This window comes from Fusarium solani (genome assembly GCF_023522795.1).
Source record: "Fusarium solani strain SB1 chromosome Unknown bctg00000014, whole genome shotgun sequence".
NCBI classification, from domain to species: Eukaryota; Fungi; Ascomycota; class Sordariomycetes; order Hypocreales; family Nectriaceae; genus Fusarium; species Fusarium solani.
Window position 1 is genome coordinate 1,177,253 of NW_027072141.1, and position 17,891 is coordinate 1,195,143.

General features: G+C 52.6%; 7 protein-coding genes across 7 annotated transcripts; 5 read left to right on the forward strand and 2 right to left on the reverse strand.

Moving 5' to 3' along the window:
* Positions 1-562: 562 nt before the first annotated feature.
* Positions 563-1,321, forward strand: MRS44_017847 (uncharacterized protein; the record flags this gene model as incomplete). The annotated part of the gene is made up of 3 exons (XM_065615741.1): positions 563-739; positions 782-1,007; positions 1,098-1,321. The coding sequence occupies 3 exons, from the start codon at positions 563-565 to the stop codon at positions 1,319-1,321; spliced, it is 627 nt and encodes a 208-aa protein (XP_065471813.1).
* Positions 1,322-2,035: 714 nt separating this feature from the next.
* MRS44_017848 (uncharacterized protein) lies at positions 2,036-2,935 on the forward strand (the record flags this gene model as incomplete). Its single annotated transcript, XM_046277989.2, has 1 exon — positions 2,036-2,935. One exon carries the CDS (start codon positions 2,036-2,038, stop codon positions 2,933-2,935), a length of 900 nt encoding a protein of 299 aa, XP_046123884.2.
* Positions 2,936-5,074: 2,139 nt separating this feature from the next.
* MRS44_017849 (uncharacterized protein) lies at positions 5,075-5,479 on the forward strand (the record flags this gene model as incomplete). Its single annotated transcript, XM_065615742.1, has 1 exon — positions 5,075-5,479. One exon carries the CDS (start codon positions 5,075-5,077, stop codon positions 5,477-5,479), a length of 405 nt encoding a protein of 134 aa, XP_065471814.1.
* Positions 5,480-5,709: 230 nt separating this feature from the next.
* On the reverse strand, positions 5,710-6,876 carry MRS44_017850 (uncharacterized protein; the record flags this gene model as incomplete). Its single annotated transcript, XM_046282271.2, has 1 exon — positions 5,710-6,876. The coding sequence occupies one exon, from the start codon at positions 6,874-6,876 to the stop codon at positions 5,710-5,712; it is 1,167 nt and encodes a 388-aa protein (XP_046128682.2).
* Positions 6,877-7,608: 732 nt separating this feature from the next.
* MRS44_017851 (uncharacterized protein) lies at positions 7,609-8,976 on the forward strand (the record flags this gene model as incomplete). Its single annotated transcript, XM_046272949.2, has 1 exon — positions 7,609-8,976. The coding sequence occupies one exon, from the start codon at positions 7,609-7,611 to the stop codon at positions 8,974-8,976; it is 1,368 nt and encodes a 455-aa protein (XP_046128681.2).
* Positions 8,977-10,184: 1,208 nt separating this feature from the next.
* Positions 10,185-11,909, reverse strand: MRS44_017852 (uncharacterized protein; the record flags this gene model as incomplete). Its single annotated transcript, XM_065615743.1, has 1 exon — positions 10,185-11,909. One exon carries the CDS (start codon positions 11,907-11,909, stop codon positions 10,185-10,187), a length of 1,725 nt encoding a protein of 574 aa, XP_065471815.1.
* Positions 11,910-13,056: 1,147 nt separating this feature from the next.
* On the forward strand, positions 13,057-17,264 carry MRS44_017853 (uncharacterized protein; the record flags this gene model as incomplete). Its single annotated transcript, XM_065615744.1, has 3 exons — positions 13,057-14,488; positions 14,748-16,614; positions 16,673-17,264. 3 exons carry the CDS (start codon positions 13,057-13,059, stop codon positions 17,262-17,264), a joined length of 3,891 nt encoding a protein of 1,296 aa, XP_065471816.1.
* Between the last annotated feature and the right edge of the window lie 627 nt (positions 17,265-17,891).

Sequence of the window (17,891 nt, forward strand, 5' to 3'; positions counted from 1 at the left end):
ATTGACCCGTCGGAGAGGCGTATGAGTTCTGTTTTAGGGCTGTTGTTTCAAAAATTCGTTCTCGCTGTTGTGAAAAGTTTTTTTTTTATAGAAAGGAAGTAGGCCCCGCACCTTGTGGCCGGACTGAAGACCGGCCGGCGCGTGATATCGTTAGGCTGCTCGCGGCGGCTATTTTCCTCTGTGATAAAGCTACTTGGATCAGAGGCGTTAAGTGCCTCGCCGGGAATTGATTGAGAAGTCATAGGTCTCTTCAAAATGATTTCTATCGTGTTTTGGCTGTAATTCCTTTCTGAGAGACCTTCCCGTACCCTGTTGGAGATCACAAATGTGAGGCGACCAAGTCGGTGGCAAGGTGTGGAAGAAGGTGGAACATTCCACAGAGATCGTGCCTGTACATAAATAGTAGTTCTCCTACTGTTCATTTAGTATGAATGAAGCAACTTGAATCTTCTCATTTCAACATATCTATGTTCCGCCGGCTCCTCCGTTGCGGGCGCCGGAGCTGCTTTCCGTCACCTATACCAACACAGGTCGTCGTCGATACATATTGATCTGGGAGAAGATGGTCATGGTGTACGTGCGGTATCACAAGAGCCAGGAACAGGTTGGTGCCGAGACGGAGAACATCCGCTTCTTGCCCCGCGCGATTGGAGATCTGCTCTTGACATATCTGGCTCTGGTTGTTGAGATCCATTGTTTAACGGATCAATGGCTATTCCGATCCATTGGTGGCGAGGATGTGGATGTCTTCTTGTCAATAGTTTCCGGCGGTTAACACCAGTCTTTCTTCTTCTTTAATACAACACAATATGCTCATTTCAACACTGGTGCCGCCGCTGCGCCAGGTCTTCCTTCGTCAGAGAAAGCCCGGCGCCCTGCTGTCGCCGTACCTGTGGTCGAGCCTGGACGGCGAGGTCTGGAGGGACACCGCGATCTCTTCCTGCCTTCGCAAGGCCTGCGCACGCACCGAGGTACGGCAGTTCCAGGTGGCGTGGTGGCGTTCTACAGTGAGTCAATCCTTCGAAGCCGCCTCATTGTCTCCTCATCTCTCAGCCCCCTGAACCCGGCGGATCAAGGCATATACTGACACAATGAAGCGTTCAACGCCGGTTTGGTAATATTCGCCGCCATGCAAGTGGCGCACGACGATTGCAGGAGGGATCCAGATCGTGTATCACGTTGGAAGTTTGTCGAAGACGCTCTGCCATATTTCAACATAGCCATCGAGGCATTGCAAAATCTGGACCGCGGAAATCGTGTGGTAGAACGATGCGTCAACTATTTATCCCAGCTCAGTCTAGGCCCCATCACCGCCTACTAGGTATGACGCCGGAGTTCAGTATGGTTGGTGGATATCAGCATGTTTGGGTTCTGCCCGTTTCAGAAGGGCTGGTCGAGCCTTAGCGCGCCCCTGCTCGACGTTGCACGGAGTGCTTCAAGTGGCTAAAAAAAGATCCCTGGCAGGCCCCCTCTTGTTACAGACGGACGTTTACCATCCCCATTGTCCTATCAGCTGCGACACAGGGTCCCTAGTCTTGATGTTTCGGGGTGCCAGCGTCCCCACATAATCATCGGCCTCCCAAGTTGTTGCAGCTACTACAAATTAGGCATAGCCAAGTAGAGAGGCGCTAAATTAGCCGTCGCATTCGCATCGCGCCGCGACCCCCGGGGGAAAATTGCCCCGCTACTCACTCGAGCCATTCCCGTGTTTTCTTTCCACCGCCAAGCGCGAGTCTCTTTCGCTTAAGAGCGCCCCATAATCCTTGTACAATCCTACCATGCCAACGGAGCAAGGCAGTCGAGAACGTTGCTCGGTGCTTTCCTTAGTCTTCCACCCACCTGGCCGGCCCGTCGGTTTCGCCCGTCGGAGGAGGATCAACCCGTCGGTTTCGCACCGCAAACCCTCTAAACGCAACAGCCTACCGTCATACCAAGTGCTTCTGTCGCATAAATTTCCCATAAATATGGATAAAAGCCCCGGCCTCTGGACAATCTCCATCCATTCTATCTACCCCGTTTCCTCGTCTATATAATAATGTCTCTCCCGCACAAGACTCTGCTCGTGACCGGCGCTACAGGCAAGCAAGGCGGCGCCATCATCAGCAGTATCCTCGCCTCCACCCAAGGCTCGTTCAACATCATTGGCGTGACCCGCAATAGCGCGAGTGACGGTGCACGCCGACTGGCCGCCCTCCCAGGCGTCTCGGTGATCGAGGGTGACTTCTCTGACGTCTCGGCCATCTTTGCCCAGGTCGGCCCCGTGTGGGGTGTCTTCAGCGTGCTGGTCAATTCCAACGACGAGGAGCGCTACGGCAAGGCTATGGTCGATGGCGCCGTCTCGCATGGCGTCCAGCATTTTGTCTATGCCTCGGGCGATCGCGGTGGGCCGGGCAAGTCCAACTTTGACCCGACCAATGTCAAGAACTTTGCGGCCAAGTACAACATCGAGAAGCACCTCATCGCCCAGGCGACACTCAGTCCGCAGCAGATGACCTATACTATCCTGCGACCCGTCACCTTCTTCGAGAACCTGACTGCCGATATCCACGGCAGGGGCTTCGTCCGCATGTGGGAGCAGCTCGGCACCAAGAAGCTTCAGTTTGTGGCCACCTCTGATATTGGATGGTTTGCAGCCCGTAGCTTCCTAGATCCCGCTACACATGCGGGTGCCGCCATCACCATCGCTGGCGACGAGCTGACTCAGCCCGAGGCCGACGCTATCTTCAAGCAAGTAACAGGCCAGTCCATGCCTATTGGACCTTGCGTGATCGCGAATACGGTGAAGCTGGTGCTGAGGGATACTGCGGGCGATATGTTTCGTTGGTTTGGAGAGCACGGCTACGGTGGTGATGTTGAGGCGTGCCGCAAGATGTACCCGGGTATTAAGAACTTCCGGGATTGGATCGAGGAGAACAAGGGAAAGTGGGCGAAGTAACTGAAGAATTGGATATCTTTTTGCGAAGTAGCTATCATTATTCTAAATATGTTATAGTATGCGGTTGAGAGTTTCCATATTCTCACCAGCTCCTCATCTAGTGCGGTCAAATCTAGCGACTTGAGATACAGAGCAAAGACCTCTCGTGGCAGTAGAGCGCGAACGCTGCCCCTCAATGTCGTGTCTGTTACTAGGGTTCTGGCATTACCGTCCTGGGCAATGCACAGAGAGTCGATCCAGAGATATCTAGATATCGGGGGTGCGAAAGGAACCTTACACTCTGACTGGTTCTGACAGTGAATTATCTTTTCTAGATCACGGCTGAGGGAAATTGTCGAGCAATCCCAGTCCAAAGGCAGAAACCCGACCTCGCCTTCGGTCCTAGGAACTTCCGCCTTGGGGTTGATGGCGTACCACTCCTGGATGAAGCATGCATGCGCTCTTCAGAATTCTTGCGCCGGACGAGGTGGATTCTCATGCTCACACCTGTAGCGACTATGGCCCTAACCGTGACCTTTTCGATGCCTAATACACCGCCGATGAAGGTGGCGACGCGTGGGGCCGTTGCATTGTTGATGAGTGCCTTGGAGGCTTGTATTTCTTTGTATGAAACTATTGTAGGTGATGAAACCGTCTACGGCTGGGCTGGGACAATCCTCTGAGAAATAGTGGGAGTGATTAAATATAAGTGAAGAATTTATTAGACTGGTAGCTACGTTCTGTTATAACGAGAGGCATTTATGGAGTGCCTTACTATTTCTATTAACTCTATATATAAAGATAGAGAGAGCTATGATTTCGTAATATTTTAAGTATTAAGAGTTTAATACCAATCTAGATTCAACGCCAACTACACAAAGTTGTTCTTATTCCCGCGTTCTTGTGAGATTTACGAGCTTGTTTAGCATCTCGCACCACGTTACCCTTTGATACAAGGCCCCATCTTGCGTCTGATAGCTCTATCTCTAACACTTTTAATGCTCTGAGCCCTTGCAAAAGGCTTTCCAGTCTTCAGTGCCGCCGTCCCGAAGCTCTGCCATTGATGCGAAGACCGGCTCAGCTCGGATCGGGCACATCCGTCGGGTTCGTGCGCGGGTGATGGTATGTAACGTGAGCGCTTAGAAACCGGAGAAGAGGGAAGGTGCGATGATGCAAAGCGATCAGAAGGAGAGGGAACAAGGTCCTTCTCGCTTTATCATAACTCAGCCCGCGGCTTCTCGCAACATAGCAGCCACCTGATTCAGCGAGCGACAAAGAACAACAGCTGCACTGGGAGTTCATTAGCTTGACTAAACGCATTGATTAACTATCAATCGAGTAAAATACAAAAGGCTATCCGTCATTCTATGATAAAGCTGCCTGGCTTGTTCTCATCTGATTTAAGGATTGAATAGCACTTTAGGTATACTGTTAGGACAACATGTAACCTTCCTAGCCTCCTGTAGGGCTTTAATAGAAGAGTCCGCCCAAGCCACTAGATCTTGTAAATCAATCATCGCACGGTCTTCCTCATCTTCCTCCCCATCTACTACTTCCGTCCTCCCCGAGCTATCCTCTTCGCATCGAGGTGTGCATCCTTACAAGAGCAGCTTCTGGAACGCAAGAGCGACATTTGCTCTACTTTCTTCAGTCATACTGGCCTGGTGCAAAAGGGTGATTGCGTGTTCAAGGACTTCCAGTGTCTTGGACTCGGCCACTTCGTCCAGGGACCCGTCAGGGCTCGTTCAACAAGGTGTCCGGAGACTTGGCCGCGTCTTGGGTCACCCCGAAGCTAGCGAGGCTGGCTTTCAGACTCCCCAGTGCGTCGCCCTTTTCCGGGTTCCTCCGCCACAGAATGCATATGTACTCGCCTTCAGACTGCCATATCACTCGTTTGCTAATGGATCGGATCCGACAACCCTACTCCAGGCGATAAACTCGAGAACAATGGAGCGGCCGACACTGGACGAAAGTCCGCCATGGCTAAGAGTCTGGCCAAGATCGTTTCCACTCTTCACTCTGTAGACTGGCTTCATAAGTCTATCAGAAGCGAGAACGTTCTCTCTGCTTATCAAGATAGTCACCGAACCTACAAGAGCCCGTTCGCTGTGGGGTTCGAGCTCTCTCGCAACGAGAGGGACAGGCCGACGACTGAGCAGGATGACTGCCTGGGGCGAAACATCTACCGTCACCCTGACAGGCAAGGTCCCGCCTGAGAAGCGTTCCAATGCCCTTCACGACATCTACTCCATCAGCGTTGCCTTCCTGCAGATCGGCTTGTGGAGATCCTCGGTTGGTTTCGAAAAGAATTACTACGAGATGGATGCCGACCAGATTATGCACAGCCTCTGGAAGCATGGTGAGGATAGATTGCCTCACTATATGAGAGTCGACTTAACCAAAGCTATTTTGACTGGCCTAGATGGGAGTCTGTTCCCGGAACATACGCATGCCGGACTCACAGACGCACAGAGACTTCAACTTAACCTGTCGCTCTTCGAGAGGGCCCTTGGACGTACTGGCTGGAAGGATGATGAACTAGCTAACGGAAAAAATGGAGTTTAAGGGAACATTGACTTTTACAAGCTTCAGATGGTGCGTCGATCGGAGCACTGGGACTGTAAATATTATCTAAATTCTTGTAATCATATATTTACATTCTAATGTAAAGGTGCTAACAGGTGTCTTATCGTACTCTAATGAGATAGCATATCTCGAAATACTCTTGAAAATAATACCCGAACTCAGTACCGCCTTGACTTAGTTCTATATTCTGCAAGAAGTTTCATATTTATCTAAAGAACAAACTCCTGAAGCGAGCCAGATGCAACCCCTTTGTATTGCTTCCCACCCACCAGTCCGCCAGAAACATTTCCTGCGAACTGTCCAACGGTCAGAGTCTCGCTAGCAGGAAACCAAAACGTGGTCTGCGAAAAGTCAAGAGCGAAGCGCCAGTGCTCGTCTGTCTTTGGGGACACCAAGTCGATGAGGTACCCCGTGTGGCGCGACTTGGGCAACGGGGACTTGGTTCCCGGGGCGGATGATAGATGGACAGGGCCATCCTTGGCTAATATGACGGTACCATAGGTCTCGGAGCATAAAGACTCCTGATTGGCGGTGCGGAAGATGACCTTGTTGCCCTTCGTCAGAGTAGCGCTAAAGTAGGGGCGGCCGTCTACAGCCGATGTGTAGTTCCAAAGCATAAGGCCGTACGGCCCAGCAATAGCCCGAGCCATGTCCCACTTCCCACTGATGACGGCCCAGGGTCGGGAGTTCCAGTTCTTGTCCCGTCCTCCGACGCCGTACAAGTCGAAGGGTGTACCACGAATGCTGAGATGCACCTCGGCGTCGGCGACCGGGAACTGTTCCTGCCAGTACATCTCCGGGGCAAGCAGCACGCTGGCCCTGGAATCGGGGTACACTAGTCCACCGGGGTAGATGGGAGGTCCTCGCGGCTTGAGCTTGAATGTGCCGTTGATGGTGGGAGACTTGATGGTAGCAACAGACTGCTTGAAATCTTTGGTCGCGGAGAAGCCCCAGGTTATGTTTCCAGCGTTGTTAGTCCAAGTTCCAGTTGTGGTCTTGGGGCAGGTCGTCAAGGTTGATGTATCGACAAAAGCATTCTCCATGTATCGGGTTCCGTTGGCCCACGCGATCGAAATCAAGCCACGCTGGGCAGCGATATTGCTGGCAACTGTGCCCCGGGTGAGATAGAGGACGATACTAGCCTTTCCGTCATGAGAGGCAGCGTCGAAAGACCAGTTTTCGCTCACGGTTTCATTGAACCCAGTGACCATTGGGGAATCAAAGTGAATGAGAGGATCTGCGCTTATTTTGGCGGGTCCATCCATGAAGTCACCTGCTCGAGCCCGGTGCTGAACGCAATTGATGCCTTGGGGGGTTGTTGAAACGGATAGTCCAGCCAGGACGGCCAGAAGGGCGGCAATATGAGGAAGATGCATGCTTGAAGGTTCTGTGATTCTGATTTGCGTGTTGGATGATGTTTGCGCTGTGATTGATTGCTGAGGTGCAGATAGTGGTTATCATCTTGCCTCTTTATACTCCTACAGCTGTGGACTCGAGGGCTCTGGAAGAAAATTCCAGATGAAGCGAGTGAGGCTCAGAAGAACATGACGTGGGCCATTCCATCATCATGGCTTATCATGTCGCAAGGAGCCTCCGAATTGAGCCTGATGGATTCAGTCCTGATGCTTCTGTAATTCGGGAAATTGGTTCCCATGCCGTAATCGCAAGTATCCTCTGAAACTGGTTGAGCAATTTACAAACAGGGATCCTGTCTGGGCGTGGCTGAGCACAGGGAACTAACCTGAGTTTGGGGTTCCCTTGCGACATTGTTTTCATTGGACAGAGTTAAATGGATCGCCGAACCATGTAGAATATTTCTCTCCCCACATCAATCAACAACCTTTCAACGCATCTTCGTCTCTCATCTTCCAAGCCTTGCTGCCCATGAAATGGTCTACAACGGTCCGAGTAAGGGGTGTCGGAGGTGCCGGGACAGGAGGGTCAAGGTGAGTCGCAACGTTGTCTTATCTGGCCCGAGCTGAGCTGAGGGCCTATAGTGTGATCAGAAAACACCAGCCTGTGGAAATTGCCTTACTAGAGGAAGCTCGTGTCCAGGCTATGGTGATATTTTCGACAAAGCGCACCGGGACGAAACCGTCAAGACTAGAATGCGACATTCGCACAGGAGCAACACGACCTCCACGGCCGCACCGGGGCTCAGGCTAACGCAGCTATCACCACGAATTCCTCCAAGTCCGCCATCAAACGACGAGCTCGATGCCTTGGGTTTCTTCTTCTTCCACTACAGCCGCTGCTACGACGGCCAAGCTACCTGCAGTATCTTCGGCATCCTCCCAGGCATGTATGCAAAGTGCAACTCGAACTCTCCCCTGGCAAAGGCCACCACGGCGCTTGCTCTTGAGGTGGCTCACTTGCACCGGTCGACTGGAGGGCATTCAGTCATGGGCTATAGCACATACACTGAGGCGGTGATCCGAACCAAAGAAGCCCTCACCGCATCGGTGCAGAGCAAGTCGAACGAACTTCTCATGACGACTCTTGTTCTAGAGGCGTACGAAAATGCCCGTGCCACATTTGGGAAGAGGAATCATGGCGTATCGCAGTCTCACACGCATATGCTTGGCTCCATCGCTCTGTTGAAACACCGCGGGTCCCTGAACTACAAGGACGAAGTATCGTGGCGCCTGGTCGTTGCCACTCGGAACAGGCTACTTCAACACACCTGGCACGGCTTGGATGAACTAGGAGGCTTTGAGACTCTCCGAGATGTCTGGGATTGCGGTACCGGAGCCCAGATGTACAGCCCGGCGGTGAAGGCCGATACACTCGCATTCAGGCTGTCTCGGCTCAAGCTCCTGGCGAGGACAGCCTTGAGCTTGCACGAGATTCTCAGACGCGCCATTAACCTCGCAAGCGAATGTAGTCTCTGGCAGAATACCCTTCCATCAGCTTGGAAGGTACTATCTATTCCGGCCTGTTCCCTCTCCCCATCAATACAGGCTGCTGGTGCGTACAGCCACGCGAATCCCGCCGTCTACGCAAGCCTTTCCATAGCAAACTCGTACAATCGGCACCGACTTACTGAGCTAGGCTGCCTGTCGCTCATCGGCGATTGTCTTGTGAGCCTATCATCCCTGGAGCAGGACTGCAGACTGCGCGTGCTTCCACCCGCCCTCCTATTCAGAGCCCAGGTTCTCGTCGACGAAATATGCGCCAGTGTGCCGTTCCTTACCGGGGATGCGACTGCGGGTGGTCTAAGAGCAATGACGGTGCTTCTGCCATCTGTGGTGCAGCCATCTCCTGACGGGAACAACGCGAGTCAAATGTTTCCTAGGAACAAAGCCCAGCACACGCAGCAGGTGGTCGCATCCGGCTTATTCATGATGTATAGCACCTTGAAGACAGTGCTTGAGCTTCTAGGGGACGAGGTTATGGGGAATGTTATTCGTGATAGACAGATTGAATGGATAAAAAGACAGACCCAGAGACTGGGACAGATTCTTCACATAGCCTAAGAAATCTACTAAGCTAGATATATGACCTTTTGAAAAGCATAGGTCATATAGGTCATCTATGATGAGCTTCGGGGTCCGGGTTGACATGTGCGTTACAAAAGGGCCAGAAAAGACATTTTGACGCACCAAGCCTCCACTATAACAATGCACAGAGTGAAAAGTATATCAGATTATAGAGAAAAGTTTGCTGAGTTATATTTCACCAAGAAAATGATTTTTTATCTATTCGAGGAGATCTTTATCGGCCATAAAGACGATGTATGTATGTATGTATGTATGTATATTTTTCGTCCGGGGGGCTGTGAGGCCTCAGAAGTCTCCTAAGGGAGCACAGGACGTGCTGAGCTACGGGAGTCTATCTATGATCTAACCATATAGTGTCCCCTATCCAGCATATAATCGGCACAAATGGCGCTTTATATCGAGCCTGTTACCCGTCAGCGGGCGGTCCAGGCACGGCTAGTGAATAGTAGCCGCGGGGCAGCTCATGACTAGGATAGTCATGGTGGAGGGCCGTGGTTGAGGATGGCCGCAGCCAGACAGAGAACGTTACGGCTCCCTGCCTGGCCGAGCCTGTGCAATAGAAAGAGGTAACAAAAGAAGAGAAGAGAGAATAAAGGAGGGAGCGGACGCAACTGCGTCTCGGGGCGGTCCCGTCTAGTAGCGAGGGCAGATCCTATCAAAGAAGGCGCTTATCTTGGCCAGTTTGACGAACTTGTCAAAGTCTTTTCCCAAAGCTAGATTCACTGCCGTATTCGGCGAGGGAGCGAGCCTCGCTCGCTTCCGTGGCGGTACCTTTCTGCAGTAGAAGATATGGTCAGGTGTTTTGCGTCGATTGCATGAGCAGAGTACTCGTGCTTCAGTGTGATTGAACCTCTCGTGATATGCGGCAAAATCCCCGTGAAGGGACCTTGCAGCGAGTAAGTGGTGCAAGACTGTACGCGGGAGCGAGAGCTCCCGCGGGCAGGCTATTGTCGCCTTGAGATTGAATCTCTTATACTGCTCAGGGGAGGCGGAGGGCCACCAGGTTCTGAATGCTTCTTTTGGTTTCTGCCTCGCGATTCTTCGCAGGTAGGCCAGCGTGGGTCGCGCGCCCTCGGGCTCGGGCAGCGAGGATGCTGCTTTTGCTAGTTTATCGGCTTGTTCGTTACCGGGGATTTTGGTGTGACCGGGTACCCAGCGCACTTGAGTGGCCCCATGGGATGCTACTAGGGACTGGAACTCTCGAGAAAGACTTCCTGGGAGGAGTCTGATGGTGTGCCCCGCAGGCATGTAGCGGCAGCGAGGTTGTCTAGGCAGATGAAGATGTCTTGAGTTGCTGACTCTTGCAGGTTCAGGGCGGCCTTCAAGCCCTCTAATGCTCCTGCTGCTTCGGCATCGAAGACCTCGGCCGGCCCGAGGCGACCGGCTCCATCAGAGATCGGGAGACCGTTCTGGTGGACGGTAAAGCCGTAGCTAGCGGCCCCGTCCGAAGACAGGGAGCCATCTGAGTATACGACCAGGGCGAGTGGATTGAGTGTCTGGACCCAGTGAAGGAAGGCCTCAGCCGTCTTCTCTTTCGATGCTGTCTGCAGCGGTGTCGTTTGCTCATCGCCAAAGCGTTGCTGGATGAGCTTTGGTCGTGCGCAGGGTGCGAGGAGCTCGTCGGTGCGTTGAAGCCGTGTCCTGAAGCTGCTCTCTGGCGGTGCTTGGTATTTTCGTTTGATAAGGTCGTGGTAAGTAGATTGGCGGGGTGGGCGTGTCCGGCTCGCCAGGGGGTGAGCCTCATCGAGCGACTTGAGTCGTGCAGAGAAGCGGAGCCGCCGTGCTTCGAGAAGCTGGGCGACCGGTGGTATTCCGCTTTCCCGGTGGAGGGCGGCGATGGGTGTTGTCTTCCAGACGGGTAGGATGGCTCTCATGGATTGGTTCATGGCCTCGGTCATTCTCTGGATGAGATGCTGGTTGCTCGATGGTACGTCTTTGGATGGTTGGTTCCACCGCGGCCGGGTTGTGCCCGGGTACCACGCCTCGGCGCCGTGGAGCAGCACCGGCTCGACGCATGCTCTGACGGCGCTTCGCACGGCGCTCGGCAGCGGACCGTGTTTCGTGTTGGCGAGTCCCCGCAGGTGGTAGGCCACCGCCTTTGCTTTCGCCGCCCACTTTTCAACGTGGACTCGGAATGACAGTCTACTGTCAAGCCAGATGCCCAGCCAGCGCAGGGCCGATTCGGGCTGTTTCACGACGTCACCGTGGCGTATCGCCGGGGAGGATCTGAGTTTGCTGCGAGAGAAGTGCATGACTTCGGTCTTTTCGGGGTCGAAGGAGACACCGTTTGCCGCGCCCCAGCGGATCATTTCTTCGATGGACGCGGACGCCGCAGCGGTGGTCTCGTCGACCGTGTCACCTGTGAACAGGATGGCTGTGTCGTCTGCGTAGCCGAAGCGGCTTTGGGGGTTGCTTAGACGGTAGATGGGCTCCGTATAGAGCAGAAACAGTATCGGCGATACCGGCGACCCCTGAGGGAGGCCACACTGGAGGGGAGAGGAAGCGGTGACGGTGTCTTGGTACCTGACACGCGCAGATCGGTCGCCCATGAAAGATCCAGCCCATCTGGCCAGATGATCGGGCCAGCCTTGTTCGCGTAGGCGCAGAACCAGCCTGTTGCGCATGACGGTGTCGAACGCGCCTTGGATGTCCATCGTGACCAATGTGGCCACCTTGTTGCGTGCGAATGCTTCTTCGATGTCGTGGATCAAGGCAGTCACCAGGTCCGTTGCAGACCTCTTCGGGAGTGCCCCGGCCTGTTGCGGGTGGAGGACTTGGTAGTGGATGGCTGCCCATGCTAGCCGGCGTGCAATTAGTCGTTCTAGTCCTTTGCCGAGGCAGGAGAGCAGTGAGATGGGCCGCCACGCCCGCGGCTTCGTGAGGTCCCTTCGTCCCGGTTTCGCAATCATGACCACCTCCGCTTCCCTAAATGGTTCTGGGTGATGGCCTATAGTGAGGCATGCCTGAATAGGCGGCGGACGTGCGTCCCGATCATGTGCCACACGGCCTCGAGGAGTTTGACTGTGATGTTGTCTGATCCTGGGGAAGTGTTTCCCGTATGGAGGGTCGCGTACTGTGTTGAGATCCGTTGTTTTGACGGATCAATGACTATTCCGATCCATTGGTGGCTGGGATGTGGATGTCTTCTTGTCTATAGCTTACGCTGGTTAGCGCTAGTCTTTCTTCTTCTTCAATACAACACAACATGCTCATTTCAACAGGTTATGAGCCCGGAAAGCCACCTTACAGCTGAGTATCCTCCTAATCATGATTTCCAATATAACTCGAGGTCTAACCGCCTCCTTCCACTGCGTTAAAGATACTCATCACACCTTACCCGAATTTTCGCTGAATACTGCTAGCCGCCTTATTTAGGAATCAAGCGCTTGATTTTGCACACCTCCCGGCCTCATCCGTCACCAGCCTCCCGACCAAAATCCTTGCGCAAATTTTTACTCGAGACTCGGCCTCATGATGGCCTCACACGACCATAATTTGAGAGCTAGACCGCTCTAGAAACCGACCTTTTCCGCTGTCGAATTCTGTTGATGGATTGCACAGGACCTTTGAGACCTTACATCTTCGAGTGGTCCTCTCTAGGATTGGAGCACTTGATGTGACAAGCCGGACGTGAAACCGCATGTGAAACCGGATGAAACCGGATACACGACCTAAGGACCGAGCCGCGTTTCGCATCGGTCGCACGAACCTGGTGGTGATATGCGACATCCTACGATCTAAGTGAGCCCTCAGTCCTTCCAACAGGTTCTAGGGCAATCCACTTGGACACCGACGACTCGCTTTCAGACGCAAGTTCAACCAGCATTTGGAGCCTTGAAGTTGCCTCAATTGCCTCATCAGAACCAGAAGAAATCCACGTTCCATCCAGTGGGAGTTCTGACGCACCCGTTGCCGATACCATCAACAACGATCAGAACTCCAGCTTCGCGCTCGCAAGAGGCATCGCTACACCGAAAAGGGAAGATTCACCTGAGCCTACCTCACACTCTTCCTACGCCTTCTCTCGTCCAGTCATCAAGGAACCCATCCTCAAGCATGTCGGCCTCGAAGGAATCGACTGGAACACTTGGCAACCTAGCCAACATCCCGAAGCTAGAATCAACAGCCGGATGGATCAACTGGAGCCGAGAAATGAAGGACCATCTCACAATGTCGGGATACGGAGACTTGTTCAAACGAAACAAGGACAAACCCACCGGCACCAGTGCCGCGACCGTCGAAAAGATCGACAACTGGCTTTCCAAGCAGGAACGCGCGTGCGGAGCCGTCCTCAATCGACTTGGATACAACGCCAGGGAGCAGGTAAAGGACAAGGAGACCGTCACGGAGATGTTCGATGAGCTTGAGAAGCGCTTCAAACCAAAAGGAAGTGCGGTCTTCCAAGAGCTCGACCGACGATACAACTGCCTCACCCTAGACCAATGCTCGGGAGTCATGAACTTTGCAGAACGGCTGCGAGAAGCTCAATCTGAACTCTTGCAACTAGACGAGACATGCAAAATCGGCATGCCTCAATTCATCAATAAGTTCCTAACCGGACTTGGCCCCGAATACGAAATGTTCCTCACTGCCTTCTACCAAAACCACAACTTGCTACCCGAGCGAGGCTCTAACGGAGAAGTAACCAAACCTGCCGTAACATTCGAAATCGCTCTTGCCGCCGCAGAGCAAGAGGAAATGAACATTCAACAGCGAGAAAAGGCCAAGACACAAACGGCTCTGCTGGCTAGAATGCATGGCCCTGGCAAAGAACGAGTGGCTCAGACGTGCGGCCACTGCAACAAACCAGGTCATACCAAGGCCGGATGTTTTGGCCTACACCCCGACCTTCTTGAGGAGTTCAGAAGAAAACGAGCACTTCGGAGTGGACGACGAGAAGCCAAGCTTGAGAAGAGAAAGGAGAACACCTCGTCACTGGAACTAGACGAGGATCACACTGCCGCCGTCGCCTTCTTAAACACGGCCCTTCTATCCTTTCAACCCCGGTTTGGTCTGGCTGCGTCAGAACCATCCAAACTGCTGGAGCGAATCCACGTATTGGACAGTGGCGCCTCCTCCCACACGTTCTGCCACCGACGGAACTTTACATCACTCGAGAAATTCACCGGCTCTGCCATCAACGGCATAGCTGGCTCGGCCATTATGCCTGAGGGGCAAGGGGCATACACCCTCAAAACCAGACAGAACAATACCAAGGGAACGACAACCTTTCATAAGGCACTTTACGTGCCAGGCGCTCACTGCAACCTCATCTCAGTCTCAGCCCTTGAGGAAGATGGAGCAACTATTCTATTTCGAAAAGGACGAGCTGTCGTTACAAACCACGGTAAAGCCATCCTTAGCGCCACTAGGAAATTCGGTCTATACGTCATCGACGAAGATGACGAACAACTGCACACCGCTATGGCCGCCTACTCCGTCAGCGACCCCAAACTGCAGATCTGGCATGACCGACTCGGCCATTTGGGTGAACAGAACTTACATTGACTCATGAAGATGTCCACGGGCATCACTCCTCTATCTGACTCCAACGTCTGTGAAGCGTGCGTAAAAGGGCGCATGAAGGAAAGGCCTCATCGCGGATGCATCCGAAAAGGAACACGACCACTGGAGAGCCTGCATGGCGATATCGCTGGCCCCTTCCCAGACGAAGGCATCGACGGCTATAGATACTGGGCCTGCTTCATAGACGATTTCACTAAAATGACCTGGGTCTTCCCAATCAGGCAAAAGTCCGAATTTGGCAACTGCCTTCGACAACTTCTGGAACAAGCCGAGACACCAACCCGTCGCTGCCGTTACCTTCGCCTCGATCGAGGGAGAAAACCAAGCTGATGCAATCACTCTCTACTGCGAAAACAAGATGATTGAGATGATCTTCTCTGCTACCGAGCAGCACGAACAAAACGGGGTGGCCGAAGTAGCAAACCGTGTCCTACTCGAGAAGCTCACAACGACTCTCATCCATTCAGGACTGGAAAAGAAATTCTGGCCATACGTCCTCAAAGCCATGGCATACGTACGAAACCTCTCACCAGCCTCGGGTCGTCAAATCACACCTTATGAAGCATGGCACAAGGAAGTGCCGGATCTCTCCCATCTCCGAGTTATCGGCAGCCGAGGCTTTGCAAAGTTGCCTTCAGCCAAACGGAAGAAGATGGACGACAAGACAATCCCCTGCCGACTCCTCGGGTATCAAGGGAGCACAAACTACGCCTTAGTCGACGATAATGGAAGAATATTCTTTGCGAACAACGTCGTGTTCGATGAGAAATCCCTGCTGAGAAAACGAATTGCATCCGAGCAACCAACTGACGAACCCAACGCAAAACGGATGGATCTCACATCATCTCTCCCAACTATACCCCTAACCGAAAACATCAGAACAGACGGAGAGATACAGTCAGCCCCCAACCAATCCTATCAACCGAATCAAGACGAGCCAAGCTTCCATGTGGAACTGGGGACTCCAGAAAGAACACAAAGCCCCGACAGTGCAGTCGACGAACACCAAGTCGTCGCGGAAGCAGCCGACGGTCATCCCCAACAACGTTTTCCAGTACGGGAAACCAGAGGACAAATTCCATCAAGATACACAGTCCTAGCTCAACAAGACCCATCAGCTCAACAAAACCAATGGCGCTTCAACATGATTGCCATTCATCTGGCTATGATCGCCAACAACCTTGAACCGACCGAACCCAAAACCTTTGCCGAAGCAATGAACTCGCCTCATAGCGAACAATGGATGCAAGCCATGATTGACGAAATCGACTCCTTGAGGAGAAACGGCACCTTCATACCAGTCAGCTTGCCTCCAGGAAAACATACGCTCCAAGGCAAATGGGTGTATAAGCTCAAACGGGGAAAGGATGGCGAGATTACCAGATTCAAAGCTCGCTTCGTCGTCAGAGGCTTCGAACAAAAAGATGGAATCGACTACCACGAGACGTTTGCCTCCGTGGTCAAGCCGATGAGCTATAAAATGATCTTCGCTATCGCTGCGGCCTTGGACCTTGAACTGGAACAGATGGATGTCAAAACTGCTTTCCTTTACGGCAGCGTCAAAGAAGAAATCTACGTGACTCAGCCACAGGGTTTCGACGACAACTCAGGCAGAGTCTTCCGACTGCGGAAAGCTCTCTACGGCCTCAAACAATCTCCCCGAATCTGGTACCAGACTCTATCTGATTTCCTGGAAACCCTCGGCTTCAAGCCACTCAACGCCGACGCTGGCATCTTCATCCGTGGCACAACCTACATCGCCGTCTACGTGGATGATCTCCTAATCGCTGGCCCCGATAAGAAAGAAATCCGCCAAATCAAAGCCGCCTTGAGTGAGAAATTCGAAATGACTGACCTTGGCCCGTGTCAGTACTATCTGGGAATGTCCGTCCGGAGAGACAGACGCAACAAGGCCATCTTCCTCTCCCAACGAGCATATGTCGAGAAGGTCCTACGGGAATTTGACATGTGGGAGAGCAAGCCAGTCACAACTCCCCTGAGCACGTCAAAATTCCAACCCGTCCCAGACGAATACAGAGTGTCTGAAACGACGAAACTATGGTACGCAAAAGCAATTGGTTCACTTATGTACGCCATGCTTGGCACTCGCCCAGACATCGCATTTGCCGTCTCTCTCTCTCTGCAGCCGGTATCTGGGAAACCCAGCCAACGAACACGTCCAAGCCGTCAAGCGCATCATGAGGTACTTGCGAGGGACGATCGACTTGGAACTCACCTTCAGCGGACCACTCAGACCGTTAGTTGGGTACACCGACTCAGACTGGGCTGGCGATCACGACACCAGACGATCAACGGCTGGCTACGTCTTCAACGTCGGCACAGGCGCCATCAGTTGGAACTCCAAACGACAACCAACGGTCGCACTATCATCCTGCGAAGCGGAGTACATGGGACAAACACAATGCACCAAAGAAGCGATATGGCTACGAGGGTTGCTGCGCGAACTTCTGGCCCAATACAAACATGGAGACCTTCAAACAACTATCCTCTACGGTGACAATCAAGGGGCAATTGCAATGGCCAAAAACCCACAGTTCCATGCCAGGACTAAGCACATTGACATTCAATGGCATTACGTTCGAGAACGAGTCTCGGATGGAGACGTTGAGCTCCAATATGCCCCAACCGAGCAACAAATTGCAGATGGACTTACGAAAGCCCTTCCAAAAGACCGTTTCATCGTGTTTCGCAACGCGCTGGGCCTCTCCAACCCATGATTCGCTGTTGGTCACGCAAGTATGGGTCATGAGAAAGGAGGTGGCCGGGAACACCTGGCCAACTGACACTCCGCGATCTCTCGACAACCAAGTGACCTACCAACAAACCGACTTGGGATTTGGAAGCAGCGGCATCGAAAGTCTATTATATCAAGTTCACACGATTTCTCTTTTCTTTTATCCCTTTTCATCATGCCCCAAGTGGGAGAAAATGGGTGCCCAACAGTCTATCTCGTTCATCGAGCCTCCAAGCGACCCACAGGTCCTCAGCTCGGAATTCCTCGGCTTCTTACAACAATTCTACAACAATTCCAGCTATAACTGAACGCTCAATACGTACATACAAGAGCCATTTCATTCAGAAACGGATCACACAGGATCTACAAAACTACAAAACTACAAAACTACAAAACTACAAAACTACAAAACTACAAAAACACAAAAATACAAAAATACAAAAACACAAAAACAAAAAAACAAAAAAACGCCGCTGGATTGGCTTCTTCAGCCTTAACAACCACAGTCCTACGAGACATACAACGGAACCTGCTCAATCGGATCCGGCCAAAGAAAACAAGACAGTTCGACTATCGTAGTCAGCCGTCAATATCAACAAAGGATAATATC